General features: G+C 50.6%; 12 protein-coding genes across 12 annotated transcripts; 5 read left to right on the forward strand and 7 right to left on the reverse strand.

Moving 5' to 3' along the window:
* Positions 1 to 455: 455 nt before the first annotated feature.
* On the reverse strand, positions 456 to 1,389 carry N7529_003725 (flavin reductase family protein; the record flags this gene model as incomplete). Its single annotated transcript, XM_057239252.1, has 3 exons — positions 456 to 1,191; positions 1,236 to 1,306; positions 1,363 to 1,389. 3 exons carry the CDS (start codon positions 1,387 to 1,389, stop codon positions 456 to 458), a joined length of 834 nt encoding a protein of 277 aa, XP_057098547.1.
* Positions 1,390 to 1,754: 365 nt separating this feature from the next.
* N7529_003726 (mitochondrial 54S ribosomal protein bL31m) lies at positions 1,755 to 2,303 on the forward strand (the record flags this gene model as incomplete). The annotated part of the gene is made up of 1 exon (XM_057239253.1): positions 1,755 to 2,303. The coding sequence occupies one exon, from the start codon at positions 1,755 to 1,757 to the stop codon at positions 2,301 to 2,303; it is 549 nt and encodes a 182-aa protein (XP_057098548.1).
* Positions 2,304 to 2,768: 465 nt separating this feature from the next.
* On the reverse strand, positions 2,769 to 3,688 carry N7529_003727 (uncharacterized protein; the record flags this gene model as incomplete). The annotated part of the gene is made up of 4 exons (XM_057239254.1): positions 2,769 to 3,115; positions 3,177 to 3,355; positions 3,411 to 3,552; positions 3,613 to 3,688. 4 exons carry the CDS (start codon positions 3,686 to 3,688, stop codon positions 2,769 to 2,771), a joined length of 744 nt encoding a protein of 247 aa, XP_057098549.1.
* Positions 3,689 to 5,467: 1,779 nt separating this feature from the next.
* N7529_003728 (sorting nexin 1) lies at positions 5,468 to 7,469 on the reverse strand (the record flags this gene model as incomplete). Its single annotated transcript, XM_057239255.1, has 6 exons — positions 5,468 to 5,614; positions 5,672 to 6,274; positions 6,326 to 6,706; positions 6,779 to 7,260; positions 7,322 to 7,381; positions 7,436 to 7,469. 6 exons carry the CDS (start codon positions 7,467 to 7,469, stop codon positions 5,468 to 5,470), a joined length of 1,707 nt encoding a protein of 568 aa, XP_057098550.1.
* Positions 7,470 to 7,926: 457 nt separating this feature from the next.
* Positions 7,927 to 8,781, reverse strand: mde1 (methylthioribulose 1-phosphate dehydratase MDE1; the record flags this gene model as incomplete). Its single annotated transcript, XM_057239256.1, has 3 exons — positions 7,927 to 8,038; positions 8,102 to 8,577; positions 8,632 to 8,781. 3 exons carry the CDS (start codon positions 8,779 to 8,781, stop codon positions 7,927 to 7,929), a joined length of 738 nt encoding a protein of 245 aa, XP_057098551.1.
* A 579-nt stretch (positions 8,782 to 9,360) lies between these two features.
* clxA (calnexin) lies at positions 9,361 to 11,164 on the forward strand (the record flags this gene model as incomplete). Its single annotated transcript, XM_057239257.1, has 3 exons — positions 9,361 to 9,477; positions 9,545 to 9,827; positions 9,888 to 11,164. The coding sequence occupies 3 exons, from the start codon at positions 9,361 to 9,363 to the stop codon at positions 11,162 to 11,164; spliced, it is 1,677 nt and encodes a 558-aa protein (XP_057098552.1).
* Positions 11,165 to 11,835: 671 nt separating this feature from the next.
* N7529_003731 (CoA-acylating methylmalonate-semialdehyde dehydrogenase) lies at positions 11,836 to 13,722 on the forward strand (the record flags this gene model as incomplete). Its single annotated transcript, XM_057239258.1, has 3 exons — positions 11,836 to 12,550; positions 12,606 to 13,243; positions 13,306 to 13,722. 3 exons carry the CDS (start codon positions 11,836 to 11,838, stop codon positions 13,720 to 13,722), a joined length of 1,770 nt encoding a protein of 589 aa, XP_057098553.1.
* A 409-nt stretch (positions 13,723 to 14,131) lies between these two features.
* On the reverse strand, positions 14,132 to 14,980 carry N7529_003732 (uncharacterized protein; the record flags this gene model as incomplete). The annotated part of the gene is made up of 2 exons (XM_057239259.1): positions 14,132 to 14,671; positions 14,927 to 14,980. The coding sequence occupies 2 exons, from the start codon at positions 14,978 to 14,980 to the stop codon at positions 14,132 to 14,134; spliced, it is 594 nt and encodes a 197-aa protein (XP_057098554.1).
* A 277-nt stretch (positions 14,981 to 15,257) lies between these two features.
* Positions 15,258 to 16,782, forward strand: N7529_003733 (uncharacterized protein; the record flags this gene model as incomplete). Its single annotated transcript, XM_057239260.1, has 3 exons — positions 15,258 to 15,296; positions 15,346 to 15,405; positions 15,466 to 16,782. The coding sequence occupies 3 exons, from the start codon at positions 15,258 to 15,260 to the stop codon at positions 16,780 to 16,782; spliced, it is 1,416 nt and encodes a 471-aa protein (XP_057098555.1).
* Positions 16,783 to 16,984: 202 nt separating this feature from the next.
* On the reverse strand, positions 16,985 to 18,792 carry N7529_003734 (dolichyl-P-Man:Man(7)GlcNAc(2)-PP-dolichol alpha-1,6-mannosyltransferase; the record flags this gene model as incomplete). Its single annotated transcript, XM_057239261.1, has 3 exons — positions 16,985 to 18,387; positions 18,451 to 18,732; positions 18,783 to 18,792. The coding sequence occupies 3 exons, from the start codon at positions 18,790 to 18,792 to the stop codon at positions 16,985 to 16,987; spliced, it is 1,695 nt and encodes a 564-aa protein (XP_057098556.1).
* An 87-nt stretch (positions 18,793 to 18,879) lies between these two features.
* On the forward strand, positions 18,880 to 19,431 carry N7529_003735 (YOS1 family protein; the record flags this gene model as incomplete). Its single annotated transcript, XM_057239262.1, has 3 exons — positions 18,880 to 18,913; positions 18,979 to 19,038; positions 19,106 to 19,431. The coding sequence occupies 3 exons, from the start codon at positions 18,880 to 18,882 to the stop codon at positions 19,429 to 19,431; spliced, it is 420 nt and encodes a 139-aa protein (XP_057098557.1).
* A 916-nt stretch (positions 19,432 to 20,347) lies between these two features.
* Positions 20,348 to 22,826, reverse strand: creB (uncharacterized protein; the record flags this gene model as incomplete). The annotated part of the gene is made up of 3 exons (XM_057239263.1): positions 20,348 to 22,456; positions 22,531 to 22,668; positions 22,791 to 22,826. 3 exons carry the CDS (start codon positions 22,824 to 22,826, stop codon positions 20,348 to 20,350), a joined length of 2,283 nt encoding a protein of 760 aa, XP_057098558.1.
* Positions 22,827 to 23,501: the final 675 nt, after the last annotated feature.

Genomic DNA, 23,501 nt, shown 5'->3' on the forward strand with positions numbered 1-23,501 from the left:
TGCGTCAAGTTTTGTGTGCGTCTGTGGTCAGGCTTCTTATACTAGTCAATACCTTGTCGGCTTCTAGTGAAGTGGTTTTTGCTTTCTTGAATCATTGTACCAGGGGCATGCGTCTCGCGATAAGAGGCGACAGTATGGATCCGATTGTGAGTTACATGACGATCATGTTCTAACACCGAATACCAAAAGTGTTCTATACTCGGTTCTTGTATAATCTCACGAAAAAAGCGTAGACGCGTCAATTCCATGAAAGCATTTCTCGTATATATCTTCCTCAAAATCACACGGTAAAGTTGGATGTGATCTGGTATGTCTTATATCTAAATTTCAGTGTATATATACACCCAACGCCGAATTCCTATATTTATGTACAATGTTTCCCGCCAGGCATACCTAGGTAGCCTTGTATAGCCTGATTAAGCCAAGTCGAACCAAAGCCGGCAAAACATTCCGACTTAAATCTCACCTCCCATCTTCCAGAACTTGGTATTTGCATATGTCAAACAAAGACGGTCAGGCGAATGTTCATCCAAGACCTGACCATCCTGTTCCAGTTCCGAATGAACAGGCCCAGAGCCCTCAAACGTCCGAACTACAGTCCCTAGCACAATCGAATGATCATGAATCTCAATCTTATCAGGGTGAAGAGTGCACTCAAGCACAAAAGGGAAGTCAACACCAGATCCACCACTCGATGAACCCTCTCTTCGCTTAAGAATAGGAAGAGGTCTTTCCTCGCCCCCGACAGGCAAAGCCGCAAACTCAAATTCTCCATGACCGCTCAACATAGCAGCGAGAGTGATATTTCCCTTAGAAAAATCCCGTGCTAGAGTAGCAGTCGCAGGTCCCGGCGCTAGCAAATGAACCAGGAAACGGCGTGAGGCCAGCAGCGCGTTCAATGTCTCCGATGGACGGCGCACGTTGAATGAGATCACCGGGTGCGGGGTGAGTGTGACGGTGCTAAATGAAGAGACAGTCATGCCGCGAAAAGATGTCGTATCTTGCGGACCTGACGGATCATTTGCTGTTATGATTGCGACGGGGTAGGGGACTCGACGCATGAGGAGACGGACTCGATCGGATATGGATGCAGAGGGTGGTGATGTTTGGAACCGGGACCCGTTTACTTCATAGTTGAGGTCCTTGGCTTTCGGTATTGTGTCGCCTTCTTTGAATGATGCTGCCGCATTGCTGTAATGCCTTTGGGCGCATTGTAATGGGCATTTAGAGTGTACATGTGGGGAGGTTCGGAGGGACAGGTGTGGTCCCAAGGATCGAGGAGTATAGCTCTGATTGTGTAGTGTTGCTAATTCTCTTAATTAGTGACTAGGCAAAGATACCAGAAGATGTATAAAAGCCTACCTCCGAGCCCTCTCCGAGCAGTCCCATGCGCGACTCGTGGAAATGAGAGCTTCATCCCGCCTATAATTGACGGAGCTTTGAAATGGACTCAGGGAATCACGCAGGGAAAAAAATCACAGATATTAAGGCTCAACCAATTCATGTCTAAGCTCCCATAAGAAACAGAGACTCAAAGGAGAGACAAGCATATGAAGTCATTTGGCCGAAGTCGATATGAAAATCCCGAAAAAACAAAAGCCGCTTACATAACCCGCGATAATTTCTCTGCTTGTATAGCATCAACTTCGCACCTCCGCGTCCTCCCCGATAGCATTGCGGCCACGTCACCCTCTGCCCTGCTCAACCATCCCTTTAGCCCATTGCATCTGCATTGACGAGCGAGTTCCTCGAGAATGTCCCTGCACACCTCTCTCCGCCGCACAGCGGCCACGATAACCAACTCAACCACCTCCATCCTCCCATCAAGGCTCCCCACCCAATCGAGCACAACCTTCGTTTGCTCGCAATGCCGACACGCAACTCTTCTCCGCCGCCCTAAGCGCCCCTACACTTTCACACAGCTCATCACCCTCTCGGACGGCAGCACCTTCACGCACCGCACGACCTCGCCAGCCCCGGTCTACCGCAGCACGCGCGACACGCGCAACTCTCTCCTCTGGAACCCATCCAGCAGCAAGCTGATGAACGTCGAGGACGATGAGGCCGGTCGTCTCGCTGCTTTCCGTTCCAGATTCGGTCGCAGCTACGATGCCAACACGCCTGTTGAAGATGCCGCTAAGGACCCTGCTGCTGCTAAGAAGGCTGAGGCTGATGCTAAGGCTCAGGAGAAGGCTGAACAGGAGGAGGAAGATAACTTGCTCGATTTGATCAGTGAGTTTGGACAAAATGAGGCGCCCCCGCCTCCGGAGAAGAAGGTCCTGAAGGTCCAGAAAAAGAAATAAGTAATTTGAGGGTTTGATTCATGATCCTGGGATGCACTAGGTTGTCTGGCTTGTGTCGCTAGGATGGGAGTTGGGATTTCATCTTTCTGTTTTTATATGTTCTCATCTTTGTACAATATACATATGTCTGGTATGAGCCTGCTGTATTATACCAAGAATGCATTTTTTCTTCTATCTTTTGCCGCTCATGATATGTTGATCATATATGAGAGTAGTGTTTCCTTTATGCTTTGACCTTATAATAATTATAGAATTACATTGAAGCCTGTTCACACAATTTTAGCGTACTGGTTCCAGTTCCAAGACCATAGCGAAGAAATTCCCTAACCAATCCTGACCCAGCAACGGGCATAACCCAAACCGCAGTATCATATTACCAAACCGGATATCATTACTATATTACTATGTAACTATAGACAAGCTAAGAACGAAAAGCGCAAATCAATCATGCAACCGTCTTTATCACTAAGCCTGACTCGAGCCATTCGCACCAAGCTCATGAATATTCCGCTGCCCAGACAACTCCGACATAGGCTGGGACTGAGAAGCCGACTGCGTCTGTGGGGGCACATAAACAGGAGACCATGCCGGGCCACTATCCGTTTGTTTCTGGTATCCGAAGCATGCCAAGAGTCTCTTGTGGAATACGATTAACAGCGCGAGAATTGCACCGCCTGCCACGCAGCCGACGACTATTCCCGCAATCGCGCCGTTGCTTATTCCCGAGCTGGAGGAGCTGGAGGAGTCGGGGCTGCTAGTGGATGTGGATGTGGATGTGGATGTCGTTGAGATAGAGGATGAAGAGGTGGTGACTGTTGCGCAAGCGTGACAAATTAGTCTCTGATAGTTCTTTTGCTTTGGGTCATCACTTACAGGATGAAGTACTTGTCGCGGAAGCTGAAGTTGAGGTTACTAGCCACTGCGAGGGAAGAGTACGGTAGACACTGTTGGCAGCCCAATTGTCCATGCAAGCGTATCGTGTTTTGGCCTCAAGACCATCTTGGCCAGTAGTTGAAAAGATTCTAAAGAAGTCGCATGTTGAGCCCGAGCCGCTATCTTTCCATCAGCAAAGAAAGGACTTGGTGTACGATGAGGCCGGGTCCGTACCATGCTTCAGTAGTCGACCCTCTTACTACGCTCGACCCATGATAGCAGGATGTAGCGATGGTATCGCCAGATGTTGAACTACAGTCACCGAGAGATCCGCTTGTAGTCCATGTGCCGCCATCTACGCAGAGAATCGGTTGGGCTGGAGAAAGGTTAGTATATGATTAGGGCTCGGGTGCTCTACCCAGATGGCGGGACATACGAGTTGCTGCGATGTACCAGCCTATGAAATCGGTATCTGTAGAGTAAGCAGCATAGTTCGAAGTGCTCGTTGCCATGGTGGAGCAATATTTTTTTGAATGAATTAGGACGAGAGTAGGTATATCGGGGGCAAATTGCGAATAGTCCAGATGTAAACTGAAGCGGATCTCAGCATGACAGAGATCGCATCCTACTAGGTTCTCAGGGGCAACAACAGTTTCTTTACCGAGAAATAAAACCGGAACTATGGAGGGCCCATGAACCTATAAGATTAGCCTCCATTGGTGCACAAATCAGCCAGAGCTGCAGAAAGATGGCGTCGGCAATTGGGGGCTAAGAATTATCAGCGTATTAGTTTTTGACGAGGGAATCTGCAATTGAAGATCGTAACCCGGTTCGGCTTGGCCTCTTGTGTTGCCGCAGTAGCGTGGACTAATTTGAGTATTAGCGCTGATGCTGCAATCTGACAGAGTGAGGGCTGCTAGTGGGCTGCTTACGACAAAAACAGCCCAGCTTTATTAGTTCAAGGATTTAAGTTTCTGTACTCCGTCGAGTGTCATGAGGTACTTGGTTTTAGACTTAGCCACATCCTGGGGCCAAGTTCGCAGTACGTATCACAAACGAACTTGAGAAGATTTATGGCTCCTAACAATGTCCTATCAATGGAAGCCTTTACGTTGACCTCTTTTTTAAAGCAAAGAAGGATGGTTGAGCTTTCACATATGGCGTCGGACGAATTCAGTAGTATAACTTTTCTATGCTTCTGAGTGATTGTGTATGGGACTGGGATATCTACATCGCGTCCAGACCGCTCATTGCTCACGCTTGTAGCTCGTTGCAAGCCTACCAAGACTTTGCAAGGTATCGAATGAGACAACAAAGAAGATGCACAGTGAAAAAAAGGAAAAATAGAGGCATAGAAATATTCGCCCCTTATTTACCTCCAAATTACAGCCTCTGAGTACCGACCAAACTAGTAAAAACGAACGAGGAAGAACGAGCTGAACTTGACGACACCCCGTGTGTGACCTGTGCCTGGTCCCCAAGAAAATAATCCCACTGTTGGTACAAGAGCAAACTAAGCCAACTCTTTCTATGGTTGCCACGACAGAAGGGTCTGGTCTATAGGCTCAAAGTTGATCTTGAGACAACGACCTAAGGGCCCCCAAATTATGAAAGAGTCAACACACCATTTGTCGCCACCGATACCACAATCCTTGTTCCCGAATTCGTCGAAGAATGGGTCGAAGATGATGGGACGTACATCGTCCTCATGAAATACATGAAAGGCTAAACGCTGCACGTGGCATGCAATGACACAGGACCATAAAGAGCGCGTCGAGAAACAAACAGCTGAGAGGGCTTATATCTGATAAGATGACAAGTGTTGCCGAACAAGACGGACAAGTAAAACCTCTCCACAGCGGTTGGCTGTTCGGAAATGATTATAAAGAGGCCATGTACCGCTCTCGTCGGACATGAGCTGTGGGCTGAGCTTGGAAAGCACGCGGGACGAAGATGGGAACCATGGTATGGAGGTGGAGGATGAAGAGGACAAGCACAGGGAGGAATTTCAGGAATAGGAAAAGATTATTGTATTCGACTGATTACCGTAAAATGAATTTATTTGCTACAATACGCGAACAGTGGTATTCAGAGTGAAGCGAAGATGGAAAGAAAGAAAACACATGGCCTATCAGCTTGCTGGGGTCGATCATCAGAGTTGCAGCATGGCATAGGGAACATCGGGAAAAAGAGCGTCCCATAAAGAATACGAGACGTGGAACTTTGCAGGTGCTTGTTTTAGGGTTTATACACGAGCACGCAGCACTCGGGCATCAGAGTAGGTAAAAAGATCAAGCCTCATCCTCAGCAACCAATGGCGTCGATTCCGTAGGCTCTGGTGCAGACGCCTCCGCCGTCTCAGATGGAGGCACGTAGTAAGGAAGGCCTTCTTCGCCAGCATCTAAGCGCAACAGGAATGTCTCCCAAAGCTCGATCAACTGCGATTGACGGGTCAGCTGGATGAAAAGAAATACGCGGAATACGAGAAGTCTTACCTCTTTCTGGGCCTCTACCGCACTCTCGAGGAATGTTTCAACACCGGACTTGAAGTCTTCCACCTTCTCCTTCTCAAATCGTTGCAGCTCATTTCGCATAAGTCGGCCCATGTCTTCAAACAGCAGCCGTGTCTGATGGACCTTGCGCTCTGCGTCTGCGACATCGGCATTGACCTGGTTCAGACGGTCTTGCTGGGTCTTCCCCTGGCGGAGTAGCTTATCTTGAGTGTTCTTGCGTTTCTGTAGATCGGACTCAGCCGCATGCCAGGTGTGGAAAGCCTTTTGTCGCTGGCTAAAGGCCATCTTGACACTTCCAATTAAGCGGATATATTCATCAATCGTGATTCCAAGTGTCAGCACATCCTGCTGCGCCTGTCGGTCGTAGAGTTCCCGGATGCGCAGTTGGAGCTCTGACAGGCCTTCCAAAGGGGATGATAGAGCGGGAGACAGCTCAACAGCAGACAAAGCATGCAGTGAGCTTGAAAAGTCGCCTGCGGCATCGGCGAGCCCCTTCCGTTGTAGCACCACAGTATCCATTGACTTCATCAAGGCCTTCAGCTGATTTTCCAATGCATCCAAGTAGACCTTACGATCATGGAACCACTATTAAGCTGTCAGCAGGCATAGCTATTGCATCAGAAGCAGACCACTTACATCGTCATGTTCCACGAATTTGCTTCCCCCACCAACAGAAATACCAAAGGAGCTCAACATTCCCTTGCTTGGGCCAATATCGGGCTCCCGGTTTTCCTTATTCTTGACATCAACGTTGAAAGCCTCACTTTCCAGGAAGATTTTCAGGTCTCCATCATGTTGAAGAATGGGATGGGAAGCAATCTTATTTAGCATCCGTTCCAAAGCAGCCCTCCTCGACTCCACAAAGTTGGTATCAAACCGGCCAACTGCTTGCTTCTCGGGTGGAGGCGCAACAACCACTCCGGGGTTGCTGCCGTGAAGGGAATTGTAAAGCCAGAGGAAATCACGGTATCTACGACTGACTGTGAATTCGGGATGGCGATAAGCTTTGGATGTGGTCTGACCGTAGAATTGTCAGCTCGTTTCCTTTCAACGCGCGTGCGCCGTTTCCGAGTACTCCAATTTATTTACCTTGGTCGAAACTTGATAGACGATATGACTACTTGTCAGATCTCCTACTTTATGCGGATCACCAACATAGATCTGGAAAGTCGGCTTCGCAGCCTGTTCGATACTCATGCTGGGCTGTGTCTGTCGTTTAGGTCCGTCCGTTTCCACCGGTGGCTGAACGGGCGGAGGTCCTCGGAAGCCCGCACTTTGCTCATCCACATTGGCCGACTCCGATATTCCCCCTCCAGACGCCTGGGAGGGCGATGCTAGTGGTAGCGCGCCGCGGCCGGCGAATGGTTCTTTTTGGGGTGGTGCTGGTGCCTCATCTGTAGGCGTCGGGGCAGCCTCGGCTGGGGCTTCACCCAATGGGCCGAGAGGGTCGACGGAATCATCGACAGATTCGAGTTTCGTGGCTTGTGCACTAATCTTGCGTGTGCCTCGGGGGCCTCGTTTTCCAGGAGTGCGGACTGTGGGCGCGCTGACTGACGCGGGGGTTGCGGCTTCTGGATGGAGGTGGATTTAGTGGGGGATGCGCATTAAAGAAGCAAGTGGAGAAAAACATACCACCCTCTTGAGTGCCGGGCTTAGAAGCGCCTTGGCTAGGCTTGAACTGTGAAGGCTCATCTGCATGCTAAATCAGACTGCATTCCAAAGAGCTGTGGTATCATGACTGCCTACCGCCCCACGGGGAGTCTCCCGAGTCGAGATCCATTATAACCGGTCGTATGAGATAGAAGAGGAGCGAAGAATAGCACGGCGAAAAGATGGATCAAGAAATTGACACGAATGGTTTAATGGGAGCTTAGATGGACACGAGTACGGAGTTGGAGAGGCAGCTCGTGGAGTGGAGGCTGATCCGCATTAATCACGGGATCCCCAGCCCACAAGGTGTCCCGATACTCTTACTATATAACTATACACTTCCACCCACCTCGCCATTCTCACTGCTGATGGAAAATATGGGCAAGTCTTTATGCTTATTGCATGAGCTTGATACTGTATCTATCTCTGCAGTGCACCATGGCTACATACAATATTTATTTGAAAGTCCATGCCACAATATGTCACATCATCTCTATTGGAGCTTCCTAATGCCGGTAAACCAATACAAGTTTCCGAGATTATATCGACCGTCAAACATAAAAAGGTCATTAGCAACTGCGCATGGTCTATTTGATCCATGGGAGTCCCAGCTTGTGCATTTCCACAGCCAATTGGAACAGGTAGTCCAGACTCTCGCACTGAGTCTTTGCCTTGGCGGTGTTGTCGCCCCAGACATAGCTGCAAGATCCAACATATTAGAATTTGGTCGATTCCCATATGCAATAAATTGTTATGACTTACATTCCGTGTCTGCGAACAAGTACGGCATATGTGTCGGGGTATTTGTTCATGGCCGCCTCCAGGCCACTGGTGAGATCCTCCTCAAAGGCAGTGTTCTCGATGATAGGAATCTTCAAAGTATCAAAGAATCCGAGCATACCCTTGCCCTTACCACGAGGAATACCTTTGATCTGCTCAATGTTGTTGATCTCAAAGCAAGCATCAGGGCCTTTCTCTCGCTCTACCAGTAGGGTGACGAGAACAGCCCATTGCGAGTGAGTGTGAATGCAGCAACCAGCACCCTGCTCAAAGGCAGTCAAGAACAGTGGGGTACAGGCGGAGGGATTGAGCTTGAGGGGCTTGCGGATATAGTTGCGCGCCTCAGCCGGGTACTTGGGGGTAGGCCATTGAACAACGAAGATGTTATCTGATTTGATCAATTCCTTTTGAACACCGGAGGGGGCAATGAAAATGTGGTCGCCTTGGCGGATCGATGCCTACTTATTCCATGAGCGGGGGGCACCGTTGAACTTTTTCGAGGGTGTGCTTACGCCTCCTCCGGTACCAGTAACCCATCCCCAGTTGTAGAAATTCCTGCAGAGTTGGGGGATGAGGTTGGCAGGGTGTTCGGGATCCTCGGACTGGACCAAATGGTCATTATTGTTGTCAGCCGTTGCGACAGCTTTCTCGGTGGGGCACATGGTTGCGATAGACTAGCATTTGTAAGTCTGTGGATCTTCCAAAGAAAATAAAATAATGTAAAGAATTCTTAAGCTGGATTAATAGGAGGGACTGACTTGAGAACTTTTGAGGTTGACCTAGGCAAAGCTGTCGGAGAACCAAATGTCTACAAATGCCTAAACGGATAAGATAATTTTGTCTGGGCGGGGAAGCCAATCGAGGATCTGCACCTGCAAGTGGCAGCACGCAATAAATGCCTCGATGCTAACAAACATTTGAAATAGTTTTGCAAACTACATATGTAGAATAATTTGATATATGTATAGAAGTGCAAAACTATTTATTTTTATATATCTAATCAATTGAATCAAATTCAAAGAAATAAATTGAAATTGAATTGAAATCATTGCCTATAGAAAATAAAATTGAATGTATAGAACAACATCGAAAGCCCGTGTGTAGCCTAGTCCTAATTGGGTAGCTCAGTTGAAGAGGCCACCTGGACCTTCTCCTCCGCTTTAAAACCTCCCTTCTCCTCACTTTGGCGATCCACTCTCATTCTTGGGTTCTGTTTTCTTCTATAGTGTTTGTTGATCAACATGCGCTTCAACACTGCCTTAACTTCGGCTCTGGTCTCCTCCGCCAGCCTCATGGGCTACGCCCATGCGGAGGAGGAGGTTGCTGATGCCACTATCATTGAGAAGCCTGCTTTCACGGTATGTCGCAATTGAAAGCACTTTCTCTGTAATATACATATGTACTGATTGTTTTTTTCTTTGTTAGCCCACCACCCTCAAGGCTCCCTTCCTGGAGCAATTCACCGACGACTGGCAGGCGCGGTGGAAGGCTTCCACTGCGAAGAAGGATGACACCAAGTCCGACGACGAATGGGCTTACGTTGGTGAATGGGCCGTTGAAGAGCCTACTGTCTTGAAGGGTATTGATGGCGACAAGGGTCTTGTGGTCAAGAACGCTGCCGCCCACCACGCCATCTCTGCCAAGTTCCCCAAGAAGATTGACAACAAGGGCAAAACCTTGGTGGTTCAGTACGAGGTCAAGCCGCAAAGTGAGTAATTGGCACCTAAATCTATTTGATTGTTCACACGCTAATCGTCGTTTGTTATAGACTCCCTTGTTTGCGGTGGTGCTTACCTCAAGCTCCTCCAAGAGAATAAGAAGCTCCACCAGGAGGAGTTCTCTAACGGCACTCCCTATGTCATCATGTTCGGTCCCGACAAGTGTGGAGCTACCAACAAGGTTCACTTCATCTTCCGCCACAAGAACCCCAAGACTGGCGAATACGAGGAGAAGCACCTCAAGACTCCTCCCGTGGCCCGTACCAACAAGGTCACTTCCCTCTACACTCTGATCGTCAAGCCCGACCAGACCTTCGAGATCCTCATCAACGGCGAGTCTGCCAAGGCTGGCAGCCTCCTCGAGGACTTCAACCCTCCCGTCAACCCCGAGAAGGAGATCGACGATCCCAAGGACTCCAAGCCCACCGACTGGGTTGATGAGGTTCAGATCGCTGACCCCGAGGCTACCAAGCCCGCTGACTGGGATGAGGAGGCTCCCTTTGAGATTGTTGACGAGACTGCCACCCAGCCCGCCGACTGGCTTGCGGATGAGCCTACCAGCATTCCTGACCCCGAGGCCGAGAAGCCTGAGGACTGGGATGATGAGGAGGATGGAGATTGGCTCGCACCTACCGTCCCCAACCCCAAGTGTGCTGATGTCTCTGGATGTGGCCCCTGGACCCGCCCTTTAATCAAGAACCCCGAGTACAAGGGCAAGTGGGAGGCTCCTCTCATTGACAACCCTGCCTACAAGGGTATCTGGGCTCCGCGCAAGATCAAGAACCCTGCCTTCTTCGAGGACAAGACCCCTTCCAACCTCGAGCCTATGGGCGCCATTGGCTTTGAGATCTGGACCATGCAGAGCGATATCCTCTTTGATAACATCTACATTGGTCACTCCATTGAGGATGCTGAGAAGCTCCGCCAGGAGACCTTCGATGTTAAGTTCCCCGTTGAGGAGGCCGAGGAGGAGGCTACCAAGCCTAAGCCCGAGGTCAAGGAGGCTGGTACTACCACTACCTTCAAGGAAGACCCTATTACCTTCGTCCAACAGAAGGTCAACCACTTCGTTGAGCTGGCCAAGGAGGACCCCATTCACGCCGTCAAGGCTCTTCCTGAGGTTGCCGGAGGTCTTGGTGCCCTCCTCTTGACCATGATCCTCATTGTCGTTGGCGCCATCAGTGCCAGCAGCCCCGCCCCTACCGAGAAGAAGGGCAAGGCCGCTGCCAGTGCTCCCAAGGAGAAGAAGGAAGAGGCTGTCAGCTCATCCGCTGAAACCACCAAGGGCGGCGCCACCAAGCGCAACACCCGATCCTCCGCGGAGTAAATGCAATGGGAAACCCAATTACCCGGAGCGAACGATTTTACCCAATAAACCCAATCAGCGAAAAGCTTTGCATTCAATTACCGCAGTGATCCCCCTCTTGTTGTTCTTTTGGCCGATGTAGTCTGAATGGAGGCCTGATATGTATACTTTCCATTATTCCATTTTGCCGACTATTTCTAGCCAGTTTTCGGAGACAATTGCTTTTTATTTCCAATTCAAGAATGTCATAACTATACTATCTTCTAAATATAATTTAGTATAGCGTACGATAACGTAGGTCTACATAGTTATGTAGGTGACTAACTAGCTGTAAAGTGGCCTGAAAAGGAAATACCTTCCTAATTGGAACGTCCTTCCTGTAAATATCAACACCTCGGAAACAAAGCCGTAGCCCGTCACAAGCGATCAAGGCCGTCGGCGATTGGGGTCAATCGACGATATATAATTGGTTCAAAACGCCGAAGAGCATCTTATCTGAGTTCTAAATGTATGGGGGAATGGATCCTCCTTACTAAGGCGGTTGACCTCGGGCCTGGGGTAACCCAGTTTATGAGAGTATGCCACTCCGTTTAACCCGTCTCCTTCCACCTTTCTTCTACTTTTACTCAATCTGTTATTTACCCATTGAGACAACATCCCGATCGTCCCTTTTTTTCTCTCATCAATTCATCATGGCCGCTTGTCGGTCAATTGCCCGTTCTATCCCCGCTCTCCGCGCAGTTCCCCGCACGCCGACGGTGACCGCTAGAGCTGCATCTTCAGCCCGATCTATTACCTCTGCTTCTCCCCTTTCCATCTCCTCTCGCAGAATAACCATGGCCCCTTCATCTCTTTCTGCAACTCGTCGTTTGCACGCAACAACTCATAAATTTGCCCCTTCAACCACCTCGGCTGTGTCAACCGCTACGGAATACCCAACAAGCCACCAAAAGATCACCAACCCAATCGACACCGCCAATTTTATCGATAACCAGTTTGTGGCATCCAAGGCTACAAAATGGATTGACCTCCATGACCCTGCCACCAACAACCTGGTCACCCGTGTGCCCCAGAGCACAAATGAGGAGCTCAAGGCCGCTGTGGAGTCGGCCCAGAAAGCCTTCCCCGCTTGGCGGGCAACTAGTATTATGGCCCGCCAGCAAATCCTGTTCAAGTTTACTAGCCTTATCCGTGAACACTGGGACCGACTGGCTGCCTCTATTACCCTGGAACAGGGTAAGACCGTCGCTGATGCCAAGGGTGATGTTCTCCGTGGCTTGCAAGTCGCCGAAACTGCCTGCGGCATCACTACCCAGATGACTGGTGAGGTACTAGAGGTGGCCAAGGACATGGAAACAAGAAGCTACCGGGAGCCTCTGGGTGTCGTGGCTGCTATCTGCCCCTTCAGTAAGTACCAATATCCAATGTGCTCAATAGTACCTGTATACTGACTACCACCAAGACTTCCCCGCGATGATTCCCCTGTGGTGCATTCCAGTTGCCACCGCAACTGGTAACTGCCTGGTCATGAAGCCTTCCGAGCGTGACCCTGGTGCTGCCATGATCCTGGCAGAGCTTGCCGCCGAGGCCGGTTTCCCACCCGGTGTTATCAACATCATCCACGGCTCTGCCCCTACTGTGGACTTTATCCTTGATGAGCCTGCTATTAAGGCCATCAGCTTTGTTGGCAGCAACCGTGCTGGTGAGTACATCTACACTCGTGGCTCTGCGAACGGCAAGCGTGTGCAGGCCAACCTGGGCGCCAAGAACCACGCTGCTGTCCTGCCAGACGCCAACAAAAACCAGTCTCTCAACGCGATTGTTGGCGCCGCCTTTGGTGCCGCTGGCCAGCGTTGTATGGCACTGAGCACTTGCCTCATGGTTGCCGAGACTAAGGAGTGGCTGCCCGAGATCGCTGAGCGGGCCAAGGCTCTGAGTGTGAACGGTGGCTTTGAGGAGGGCGCCGACCTTGGCCCTGTGATTAGCCCCGAGAGCAAGAAGCGCATCGAGGATCTAATTGCCAGTGCCGAGGAGGAGGGTGCAACCATTCTTCTTGATGGCCGTGGCTACAAGCCCGAGGGTTATCCCAATGGCAACTTCGTAAGTTCCACTACAGAAAGTAACCTCGCAATCAGACAACACAAACTAACATGTGTCTGTAGGTTGGCCCTACCATTATCACCAACGTCACTCCCGACATGAAATGCTACAAGGAGGAGATCTTTGGACCTGTCCTTGTCTGCCTGAACGTCGAGACCCTCGATGACGCCATCAACACAATCAATGCCAATGAATACGGCAACGGTGCCGCCATCTTCACTCGCTCTGGCTCAACCGCCTCCAGATTCCAGAAAGAGTGCGAGGCTGGCCAGCTTGGCATTAACGTGCCCATCCCTGTCCCTCTCCCCATGTTCTCTTTCACCGGTAACAAGAAGAGTATTGCCGGCGGTGGTGCAAACACCTTCTACGGCAAGCCCGGATTGCAGTTCTATACCCAGCAGAAGACTGTGACCAGCTTGTGGAAGAGCGAGGATGCCGTCAGCACCAAGGCTAGCGTGGTGATGCCTACTCACTCCTAAGACCGCCTGATAACTCCTGCTTTTGTTGCCCTTAGCCGATCATCGACATGGTCAATTTTGTCTTTGTTTAAAAACACGCATCTTATGGTTATCAATGAATGTATTTCGGATCATATCTTGCATCAGGTTTTGCGAATGTGCATTGACTTCCAAATTGGACAGTGTATGTACTTCTAATGATATTTATGCTGCATTATGATACTGCTCCCAAGTCCATTTATTCCCGCTTTTGTATGCACTTGACCATATTTCGATCATGGTTTTCATCTAAAGGTAACTACAACACTAAAAAATAAATGACGACAGGTCCAGGCTGAACGCTGATTGATCTAGGGTTTATAGAAAGCTAAAATAAACCAACCCTAAACAAGAAAAGGTGCATGCCCAGCAGCAACCTCCCAAAAAAAATTCACTCCTCAGCCCGACGAGCCTTGAAAGAATAAACAAGTCTAGCCATCTCCACCTTACCATCCTTAGTAACAACAACACGACGAGTATGGCGTCTCTCGCCCTCAACAATCTCAAAGCCCCAAACCTGCTCAGCAGTCCACCCAGACTCCTGATTTCTCACAAAGCTCTGCATAAACACCGCCTCCTCATCAACAGCAAACCCGTCACTCTTAGACCCATCAACAAGAATCTCACCAGTAAGGAACTTCACCACCTTAGCATCAGCCTCGGGCTTGCCAACAGAAGTCTGGACCTCAAGAGCATTGATGCCGGTGAAATGGCGCGAGCGGCCGTTCAACTTGCCGAAGATGTGGTCGACGTGCTCGCGCTCCGTCCAGTCCAGCGTACGGCACTCCTTGGTACCTTGGATTCCGCCGGTAATCACCTGCTGTCCGTCGACATGGTAGATTTCTGGCTTCTCGCTATCTGGGTACTCGTGGATGTAGATGGTCACTGTGGCGTAGGAGAGGGTCTTGCGCATGACCCAGCCCATCCCTTGCTGTTTGGTTGGTTAGTGGGGGTTGTACTATGGCATGCTGGGCATATGTCTAGGGATTTGTGTATTGGTTCTGTGAAACGGGAGGGGACGGATGTGTAGGGTTTGTGACACCTTGGGTTTCACTCATTTTTGGGTTATGATTAGGGCTTCGGGGTTCATACCAGAGCTAGAATTGAGTCTGTTGGGTTAGACAATTTTGAGTCCTGTTACGCAATGAGTTTTTGATGTTTTGACTTGGATTGTTCATAATCATACCATCTCCCACTCTCCGCTGAGGTTCTTGATGTTGATATCTGCTGGGGCGGCCATCTTGACTGTAGCTTGGATAGCTCGAAATGCGGGGTAGGGAAGTTGAAGAGTGGAGAGTAGTTGAGGTGAAAGATCAATTGGAGATACTGGTAGAGAAGAAGGAAGAAAAGTAGCAGAAGTATGAATATATACCAAGGAACTCTTGACCCCGGACTAAAGCCTCCAATGTCGTCAATTGCATGTGGTTCGTGGGGTCCGAGGCTCGACACGTGAAGCTGACTCAGGATTCTGCCGACTCCTATGTTTACTCGTGACGATTTGGAGCTAACTATCCAAAATGGCTTTCAATAAGAAATATGCCGGTCTACCTGACTTGGTAAGCTAGTATTGTTATCCACTTTGAATACCTCTTGACCGTAATCCAGGACCCTTCCCCAGATATCTATGAAACCCCCGACTTGACCGACGAAGCGTCAACCGTCCCCGTGAGTCCAGCAATTGCAAAAGAACAAGACGTCATCGGTCCTAATAACTGACTTGACCAGACTGGCACTATCCGCACAGAGTCCGACCATGACGACGCCGGTTCCAACTCCGACATTGACCGTGAGGGCGTCAACGCCGACCAGGCGCGCATGCACTTTATGGGCGCGGCCGTGGACGCCCGTGATGCCAATTTCTCCGATAGTATCTCCATGAAGAGACAGGCATATCGGAGCAAAGATATGAACCGTCGCCGGCGCCGGAGACGCGCAGATGGGACAGAGGAGGTCGGCGACCTAAGTGACAGCGAGGACGAGTCGCTGGAGCGAAGACTTGCCCGGCTACGGAGGGAAGTCGAAGATCTCAAGGTGGAGATGGCCAATCAGCCTAAGGACGAGGAGGTGACAAATAAACAGTCACAGGGTACATCGGCTGAAAAGCCTAGCGTGAGCTTGAGTGATGGCGTTGCGGAACTCAGCCGTGCGTTGGACAATTTGCATGCCTCGCGGGGTGCGGCGACGCCATCGCATTCGGCGGCAGCGTTTTTGTCCCAGAAACTTGGGTCCGGAGCTGCGCCAGATGCAAACACACAAGCGTCAGGCGCTACAACAGCCCCAGCAGTGCCGCAACAGGTTGCCTCTGCGGGTATCCTCTCCCATGCAGCCGCATTTGATGGCCGCCTCGCGCTTCTCGAAAGCTCTATGGGCATTTCGAGCTCCTCAAACCCCTTCGTCGCTGACGGCGTCAACGACAATACACCACACCCCGTCCTACCAGCCCTGGACCAACTCACTTCCCGCCTATCAGCCCTTACCGGTCTCCTAGTCGGCACGAACCCAGCATCCGCCGGTCCAGGGGCACCAGCCAGCGGCCCAGGAATCACCACCCCGCATCTCGAAGCCCTCTCCACCCGCGTGCGCAAATTAACCACAGACGCCGAAGCCCTCACCGCAGCCCGCAGAAAAGCATTCGACGCCGCGAAAGCCGCGCACAACGCCCGCCTGGCAAGTTCCGACGCCGATCTGCCTGTCCCCGATACTTCCGCAGACGACGAACACACAGCCAAAATCCAAGCACTCTACGCTACCCTCCCAACCATACAGTCTCTCCACCCATTGCTCCCCAGCGTCCTCGAGCGTCTGCGTTCCCTCCGCGCGTGCCATGCTGGCGCAGCCCACGCAGCGGACTCGCTTAACGAGCTGGAAAAGCGGCACGCCGAAATGGCATCGGAGATCGAGCAGTGGCGCGAAGGCCTGACGGTTGTGGAGGAGAAAATGAGCCAGGGTGAAGCAGCTCTGCGCTCGAATGTCGAGACTGTTGAGCCCTGGGTGCGGGACTTGGAGTCTCGTCTAGCGCGTCTGGAAGGGCCTGCGCTGTGATTCTTTTTCTTGTGTCTACTTTGATCTGCCGGGGGCAGAAATTTGATCAATAATACCCAGTTGCATCCATGGATGTATGTACCTTGTCGAATATTGGGCTTATGTAGTTATTTATGTCGATTGTCAATATTTTCCATAATGGGAATGCGGATACAAACTTCAAGAAGTGTCAAATGTATGCATATAAAGTCGGAATAATCTTCTAGAAGAAGTCTTGGATCACACGGCTCAAAACCCGAACCCTCGGCTCCATCTTCGGCTCAACCCACCACCCACGCAACAAAGCTATCCTCGCATACTCACGCACGGATTCATATATCTCAACCGCACGCGGGCCAGCAAAAGACCCAAGAATGCGCCGCTCAGCGGTTCCCGTAGCGGGAACACCGGGTCTCAAAACTGAAATGCCCGTAAAAGCATCAACCTCAACCACAGCCTCCCATATCGAGTCGGGCAACGCAGAACGGAGCCTGATTTCATCCGAATCCATGAACCCCGGCTCCGACGAAGCCTCGAAAACAACATAGTTGAACTGTTCCCAGAATTCACCTGTGGACTTGATGGCCTCGTCTTCGGTTTTATCGTATACCCACCCCAACGAAGAAGGCTGTTGTCCAAAGCGAGTCACGCCAGTCTGGCACGCTAGGTTACCTAGGTAGACATGGAAACCGGGCTCGAGGCCTCCATGCCAGATAGCGTGTTTCCAGTGGAGGGCATCGAGAGCTTCCCCGCCGGGATAGTTGGCTGCGGAGGCAGGGAGAAGAATCAGATTTGAGAGGAGGAAGACGGCGAGAGAAGAGAGCGCCAGCGCGCGGGTAGCCCAGCGCGCGAAGAACGAGCGCGAACGGTGCGTCCAGAGGTATCCCGCGCCGAGGGCAGCGACGGCCGTAAGTGATGGGATGATGTAGATGATGAAACGCCACTCCTTGTGCGGCTGGAAGCTATACAGCGCGACGAAGGTCAGGGCCGGAGTTAATAGCGACAATGCGGTGGCCCGTGTAGCCGGTTGGCGGACGGCGACGGGGATAGCGAGGGCGTAGGAAAGGGGATTGAAGAGGAGGCGAGGGAGGGCGTTCAGGAAGTAGAAAGACCAGGGCTCTGTTCCCCATTCGGAGGACTGGCCTGCGAGGACGTTGAAGCGGAAAGCTTCGAACTCGGGCCAGAGAGGGAACTGCTGCCAGAAGTAGCCGTCGATGCAGACTGTTAGGAGGAGGCCGTTGGCCAACCCGACTAGACCTGCGACGATGGCATTGGAGAGACTGATTCGGCGCGTTGCTAGGAGGAAGAGAGTCTGGGTGCCGACTAGGAGGGCTAGTTCGGAGCGGAAGACTACGCCTGCGGTGGTGAGGAGGGCTAGCGCGAGACTGCATTGCTTTTGGTCTTGGCTTGTGGGGCTTGGACTTGGGAGGAGGAGGCGCAATGCGAGTGTTGTTATGCTGAAGGCGAACATGTTTGAAAGTGGCCGTGAAGCATAGTATATGAGGTGGAACTGGCTTGCTTGTAGTATGAAGTACCAGATAGCTACAGGCTGACCGAAGTTGCGACGCAGGCCGCTTGCATAGATCGCCAGTGTGGAAGCATTGAGCAAGCCCAGAATAGCGCGAGCTGGGGAGGACTGTCAGTATCCTTGACATAAATCTGAGTCGAATGGACCAGGCAGTGTGGTACCTAATAGTTGCTGGTCGATCCCCTCGTTGAGCAAGATGACAGGCTTGGAGAGAAGAGCAAGCAGCGCAGCACCAATGGCACTCCGGGGAACAGCCCCAGGAAATGAAAAGTGGTCATAATTGGTCCGGTTGAGACTCAGGTCATTCCAACCATTTGGTAGCCCGTGAGCCAAGATGTCATGTATGGCTTGGACATGGAAGGACTCCTCGACTTTAGTGTACGGCGCGACGAAGAGGTGCAGGAGAATCAAGGCGGGAAACAGAAGAGCGAGAACCGCAGAAGCTATAACCAATTAATACGCTGTCTTCGCACGTTGCACAGAGCTAACAAACAATATCTCATGGTGGCTGCATCCGATGTGAGTGTTGATCCGGAGATCTGGCGGCTTCCCGCACTTCACCTTTACCATCTCCAACCCCTCGAGTCGCGATGTTCTTCTTCGGTCTGGGGAAGCTGTTCTATGGTATGTCCCTGCTTTACTAATTTGAAAATTAGCCAGGCTACTCGACTTATACTGATCTGATCCAGTCATCATCCTCATAATCAACTCCATCGCCGTCCTCTCCGAGGACCGCTTCCTAGCTCGCGGTACGTCCCTCCTCAGCCATGATAACCCCCACATGCGACAGGTCTAATACACACACCCTAAATACAGTTGGATGGGGTCGCACACAAGCAGAGCCCGGATTCGGTGCGACATACGATAGCACAAGCGTCAAGGCCAAGACGATCAACCTGATCGCCAGTGTGCGGACCGTGATGCGAAGTACGTTTCCCCGCGCGTCCAATCCAATATCAGATATCGGCTATGGAAACCTTGCTCGTCCACGACGGAGTCCTGTCGTCGCGGTCGAGCAAGACCACGAATCTGAACCTGGCAGCAAAGGCCAGACAGAAAAGCTAACCTGGAACCTTGAACCTGCAGTACCCCTTATCATCATCAACACCGTGATCATCTTCTACGAGCTGATTCTCGGTTAAATACGCCTGCCATTTTTATCGCGGGTCGAAAGCACTTGTACGGCGCCATTCTCGACCCATCCACCCTCGTATTCTCGCGACTTGCGCAATTCCCACATACCCTACAAACAGCGGAGATTCCAACAGAAGGACCCCGGCACGATCCGTGAGCAAGCATATCGGACAGAAGGGTGCATTTGGATGTTTAATGAGCAGGGACCCTCAGCTTGGCCTTATCAGGGTCAAAGAAGTTGGCAGTATCGAATATCAAATCTGCTTGATCCAGTTCTGTATATATCCAATGCTAGAACTGACGCAATGAACGAGATACGGCTACTTGAATCAAGATGTCTATCTAAATTGGACACTAGATGTATTCTATACGCTTAAAACCCTTGGCTTGTAGAAGAGAATAGCAATGAGGCGAGACGACTATATGTACTAATAGAACAGACAAATGCACATGCAAAGAGAATCGCTCAAATGAGATAGTAGAACAGATTGAAACGCCAAATCAGAGACCCACGCTTAAGAGAAAGCTGCAAAATTCCGAACGCCTCTTTCGCACCAGGATCGAACCTGCAGCAGCACGCTGGACAGACAAATGGCAGCGAAGGTGATAGATAGCAAAGGCGAAGCCAAAAACACAAAATAAAATAAAATAAACGCAGATTGCCGCGAACTGAGATCCAATAGTCTAAAAAGACATTATGGAAATGCCCCGGGGGGAGGATTTCCACAGGAGAAGGGTAAGTAAGTGCTAGGCGCAGATCATAAGAACATGATAGTACATCCATCGGCGGAGGCTATGTGCAAAAGCAGAATTTGCGCTCATATGTGCATTGAGGGTATCTCCGTGAAAATCGACTGAAGCAAGACGAAGAACGGAGACGAATGCTCCCTCGGAAGGAGCAAGTCAGGTGTTTAGAACACCTTCTTAGGACACCTTCTTGAAACTGAACGATCTCCACCGGTGGGTAGGTTTGTCGTGGTTTGTAGGGGGAGGGTCTTTGACCAATGGCTCGGTGGCCCGGATGGGCTGTTTGGGGTTGGAGGTAGTTGGGAATTCTCTCGGAGATACTGGTGACTGGACGGGTGGTGGTGAGAGTGGGTGGGCCGATTTGATGGGCTTGGGCAGCAAGGCTGGTGGTGCCTCTTTAGTGGGTGCTTCTATGATGGATTCTGAAAGAAGTGGTGAGGTTGATAGATCGGAGGTTGATACTCGTGGTTCCTTTTCCTTGCTTAGACGTTGACTGAGGCTGCGACTGCCTCGTTTCAAGAAGCCGAAGCTGGTTGACTTCCTGGGGGATCCATTCTCAGCGCCAACATCGTTGGCTTCAGCCCTGCTAGCCTCGAGGGCTTTCTTCAATTCTTCAGCTTCTCGTCGCTGAATTTCTCTGTTTTGCTGGTCTTGCTCTTTCTGGCGATTCTTTTCGTTCTTATCCTTTTCTTTCTCTAAAGCGCGCCGTTCCTTTCTTAGCTGGTGGTCACTCTTTTTGGGGCTCAATGGGGGAGTTGGTTCGTCGGGAATCGGAGGGAGAGGTTGCTGAACATGTCGTGGGGAAGTTGGCATTGGCTCTGTGGGTTCTTCTGGGTACGTGGAAAGCGGAGGTGCTGTCGGTATTCGGCTGAGAGTGTCGTAGCGAGTGGTGTCCCCAGGAGGGACCTGGGATGCACTTTGTGCGTGCGCTAGCGGTGGTGAGAGTGGGGATCCATTTTGTTTTCCAGCTTCGCCAGTTTCGGCCGCTCCAGTGGCGGACGCCTGATTTTCTTGTGCCTGTTCCCGCATAACAGCCTCGGCGGTTGTTTCTTGATAAAACAGGACATATGCACATGCCAGTCCTGGGCGATCTCCGAAGAAGTTCCGCACGTAGTTCTTATCAACTGGCTCCACGAGCTCATCATCAAAGAGCAGCCAGCCACGGTCTTCTGTCTTGATGATAGCAACGTAGTGACCGTGGTATGGTCCTCCACCAATATGAACAACCACCGCATACAGTTCGTAGAGACGATCTGGATCTTCGGCATCGTCTGTGGTGTTGAATAGACGAAGATGGTAAGGGTAAACGACACGGTGGAACAACTTCTGCAGTCGCTGCAGATCCTCTGTGTACTTGAACCGCTTCAGGTGCAAAGCCAACACACGGGGCAACCTTTTGATTTTCATACGCTTCTCCGCTTCTTGGAGCCCACCGCAGTTGTCGCAGTGAAACTTGTTTCGCTCACACAGCATCTCTTCGGCTGAGAATTTTCGGAGACACGAGGTCACTGAGGAGTGTTGTTCAAGATCCACCGAAAGATCCAAGAATACCTCATCTCGCTGGGAGACCTTCTCACAGGTGAGACACTTTGTCTCGGATGTCAAAGTTCCTTCGAACAACTCGTGAACCCATCTTGTAGTATTAGGTGATTTGGAACCCGTGCTAAGTGTCTGCATTCCTAGTGAGTCCGCACTCTCTGTGGGTGGCAAGGCCTTGTCCGCAAATGCCTGCTTTGTAGCCTCTGTTTCTACATTGGCGACCACCTCATTGAGAAGCAGATTCAAAAACTCATGCGCATCTTGATGCATGGCAGTCCGGAACATTTCATGCTCTCGCCGTAGGACGTCGAGAAACTGTTGTGGACGAATGACCCCAATTCGCGATTGACTGGCTACAACGGACTCGAAGATATCCTTGAGGGAAGTAAAGAGCGATTCTGACATCCCATAGCTAGTCGCATTGTTCTTCGTTTCCAAAATTGGAAGGGTCTGCAACGCTACCTTCTTCTTGTATTCAGGCGAGTCCTTATCTTCTGGCTTTTGTGGTTGGTTGTTGGGGGGCACGCCAGCCTGGCGCGCCGACGGTGGCGAAGAAGCCTTCTGTTTTGCAGCCAGGGCCTCGGCTTCGAGATGCGCATTGGGGTTTTGGTATCGTAGGTTTGTGGCGAGCGCAGCCTCGAGGGTGTCCAGTGGTGTTCGTTGCGGGTAGTTGATGACGGCTTCGCGGAAGGGGACCGAATAATAAAGACATTGTAAGATGGAGTTGCAGTAACATGTATTTCCATACTAAACCCACAAGGCAGGGATGGTCAGCCGACTCTGCGGTCACAGCGGATTCCGAGGTGTCGTCCAAAACTCACGTTTTCCATTCCAAAAAACTTGTCACTCCCGTCACCACGGATCGCTCCCATGTCCTGTAACCTCTTTTCTAACGGGGAGATCTGCGGGGCCTGGAGGTCTTTTTTCACGGGCGGCGCGGCGGCCGGAAGGTTGGAGGCCTGCGCGAAGATCAAATTAGTTGCGGCCCTATTTCGAATTGTCTCACGAAGTTGTCCGAGGCCATCTGTAGCATGTTGTGCTACAAAGACCGAGCGAGGGTATAATGTAACGTAGTCCTTACCCCATTCTTCGAGCCCTTGGAAAAAAGCCCCTTCATGATGGCTTAGAGGTTTGTCGCAGTCTGCATTGGTGAATTATTCCTCTCCAAGACGAAAAGAGAATTTTATAGACGAATGGTGTAATGTTGTAATGTGAAATTGAGAAGGGTGAGATGTCCGGGGAAATCACTAGTTCAGATAGGTCGAACGTTCTCGCATAAAGTTTATTAAGAAGAGAGGGGGGGGCAACGGGTAATTGTAGTCAAGTCCCGGTAATACCTGATGAGGGTCAAAAGAGGTCAAAGAGGTTTGGAGAATTCAAGAGAGAAGGAGTTAAAGAGGGGAAAGTAGAAGGAGAGAAGAGATGGAGATAATACAATCTTCTCGTCATCTTCTGGAATGGGCTAAGTATTATTTTTCTATTATTATTACATGATTTTCCCCATTTAACTCTGACAATCTGATTACTACTCCGTACATATATTATTATAATATGGGTACATACAAGATTGTATGTACGGAGTTAAGTATTACCAGACTATCTAGGTAACCAAATTACCAGGAACTACGGAAACATCCAGAAGGAAACATTTCCTCTTTTTTCTTTTTTCTTGACCTACCTTATTCATCCTAGTCTGTTGAGCCACGTGGGGAAAAAGCAGGTACCTAATCCAATCGCTGATTTTTTTAGTTCTCTTCTTGTTATACATTTCAACACCAACTTAGAGACTAGA

This window comes from Penicillium soppii (assembly GCF_028829465.1).
Source record: "Penicillium soppii strain IBT 18220 chromosome Unknown utg000004l, whole genome shotgun sequence".
Taxonomy (NCBI): domain Eukaryota; kingdom Fungi; phylum Ascomycota; class Eurotiomycetes; order Eurotiales; family Aspergillaceae; genus Penicillium; species Penicillium soppii.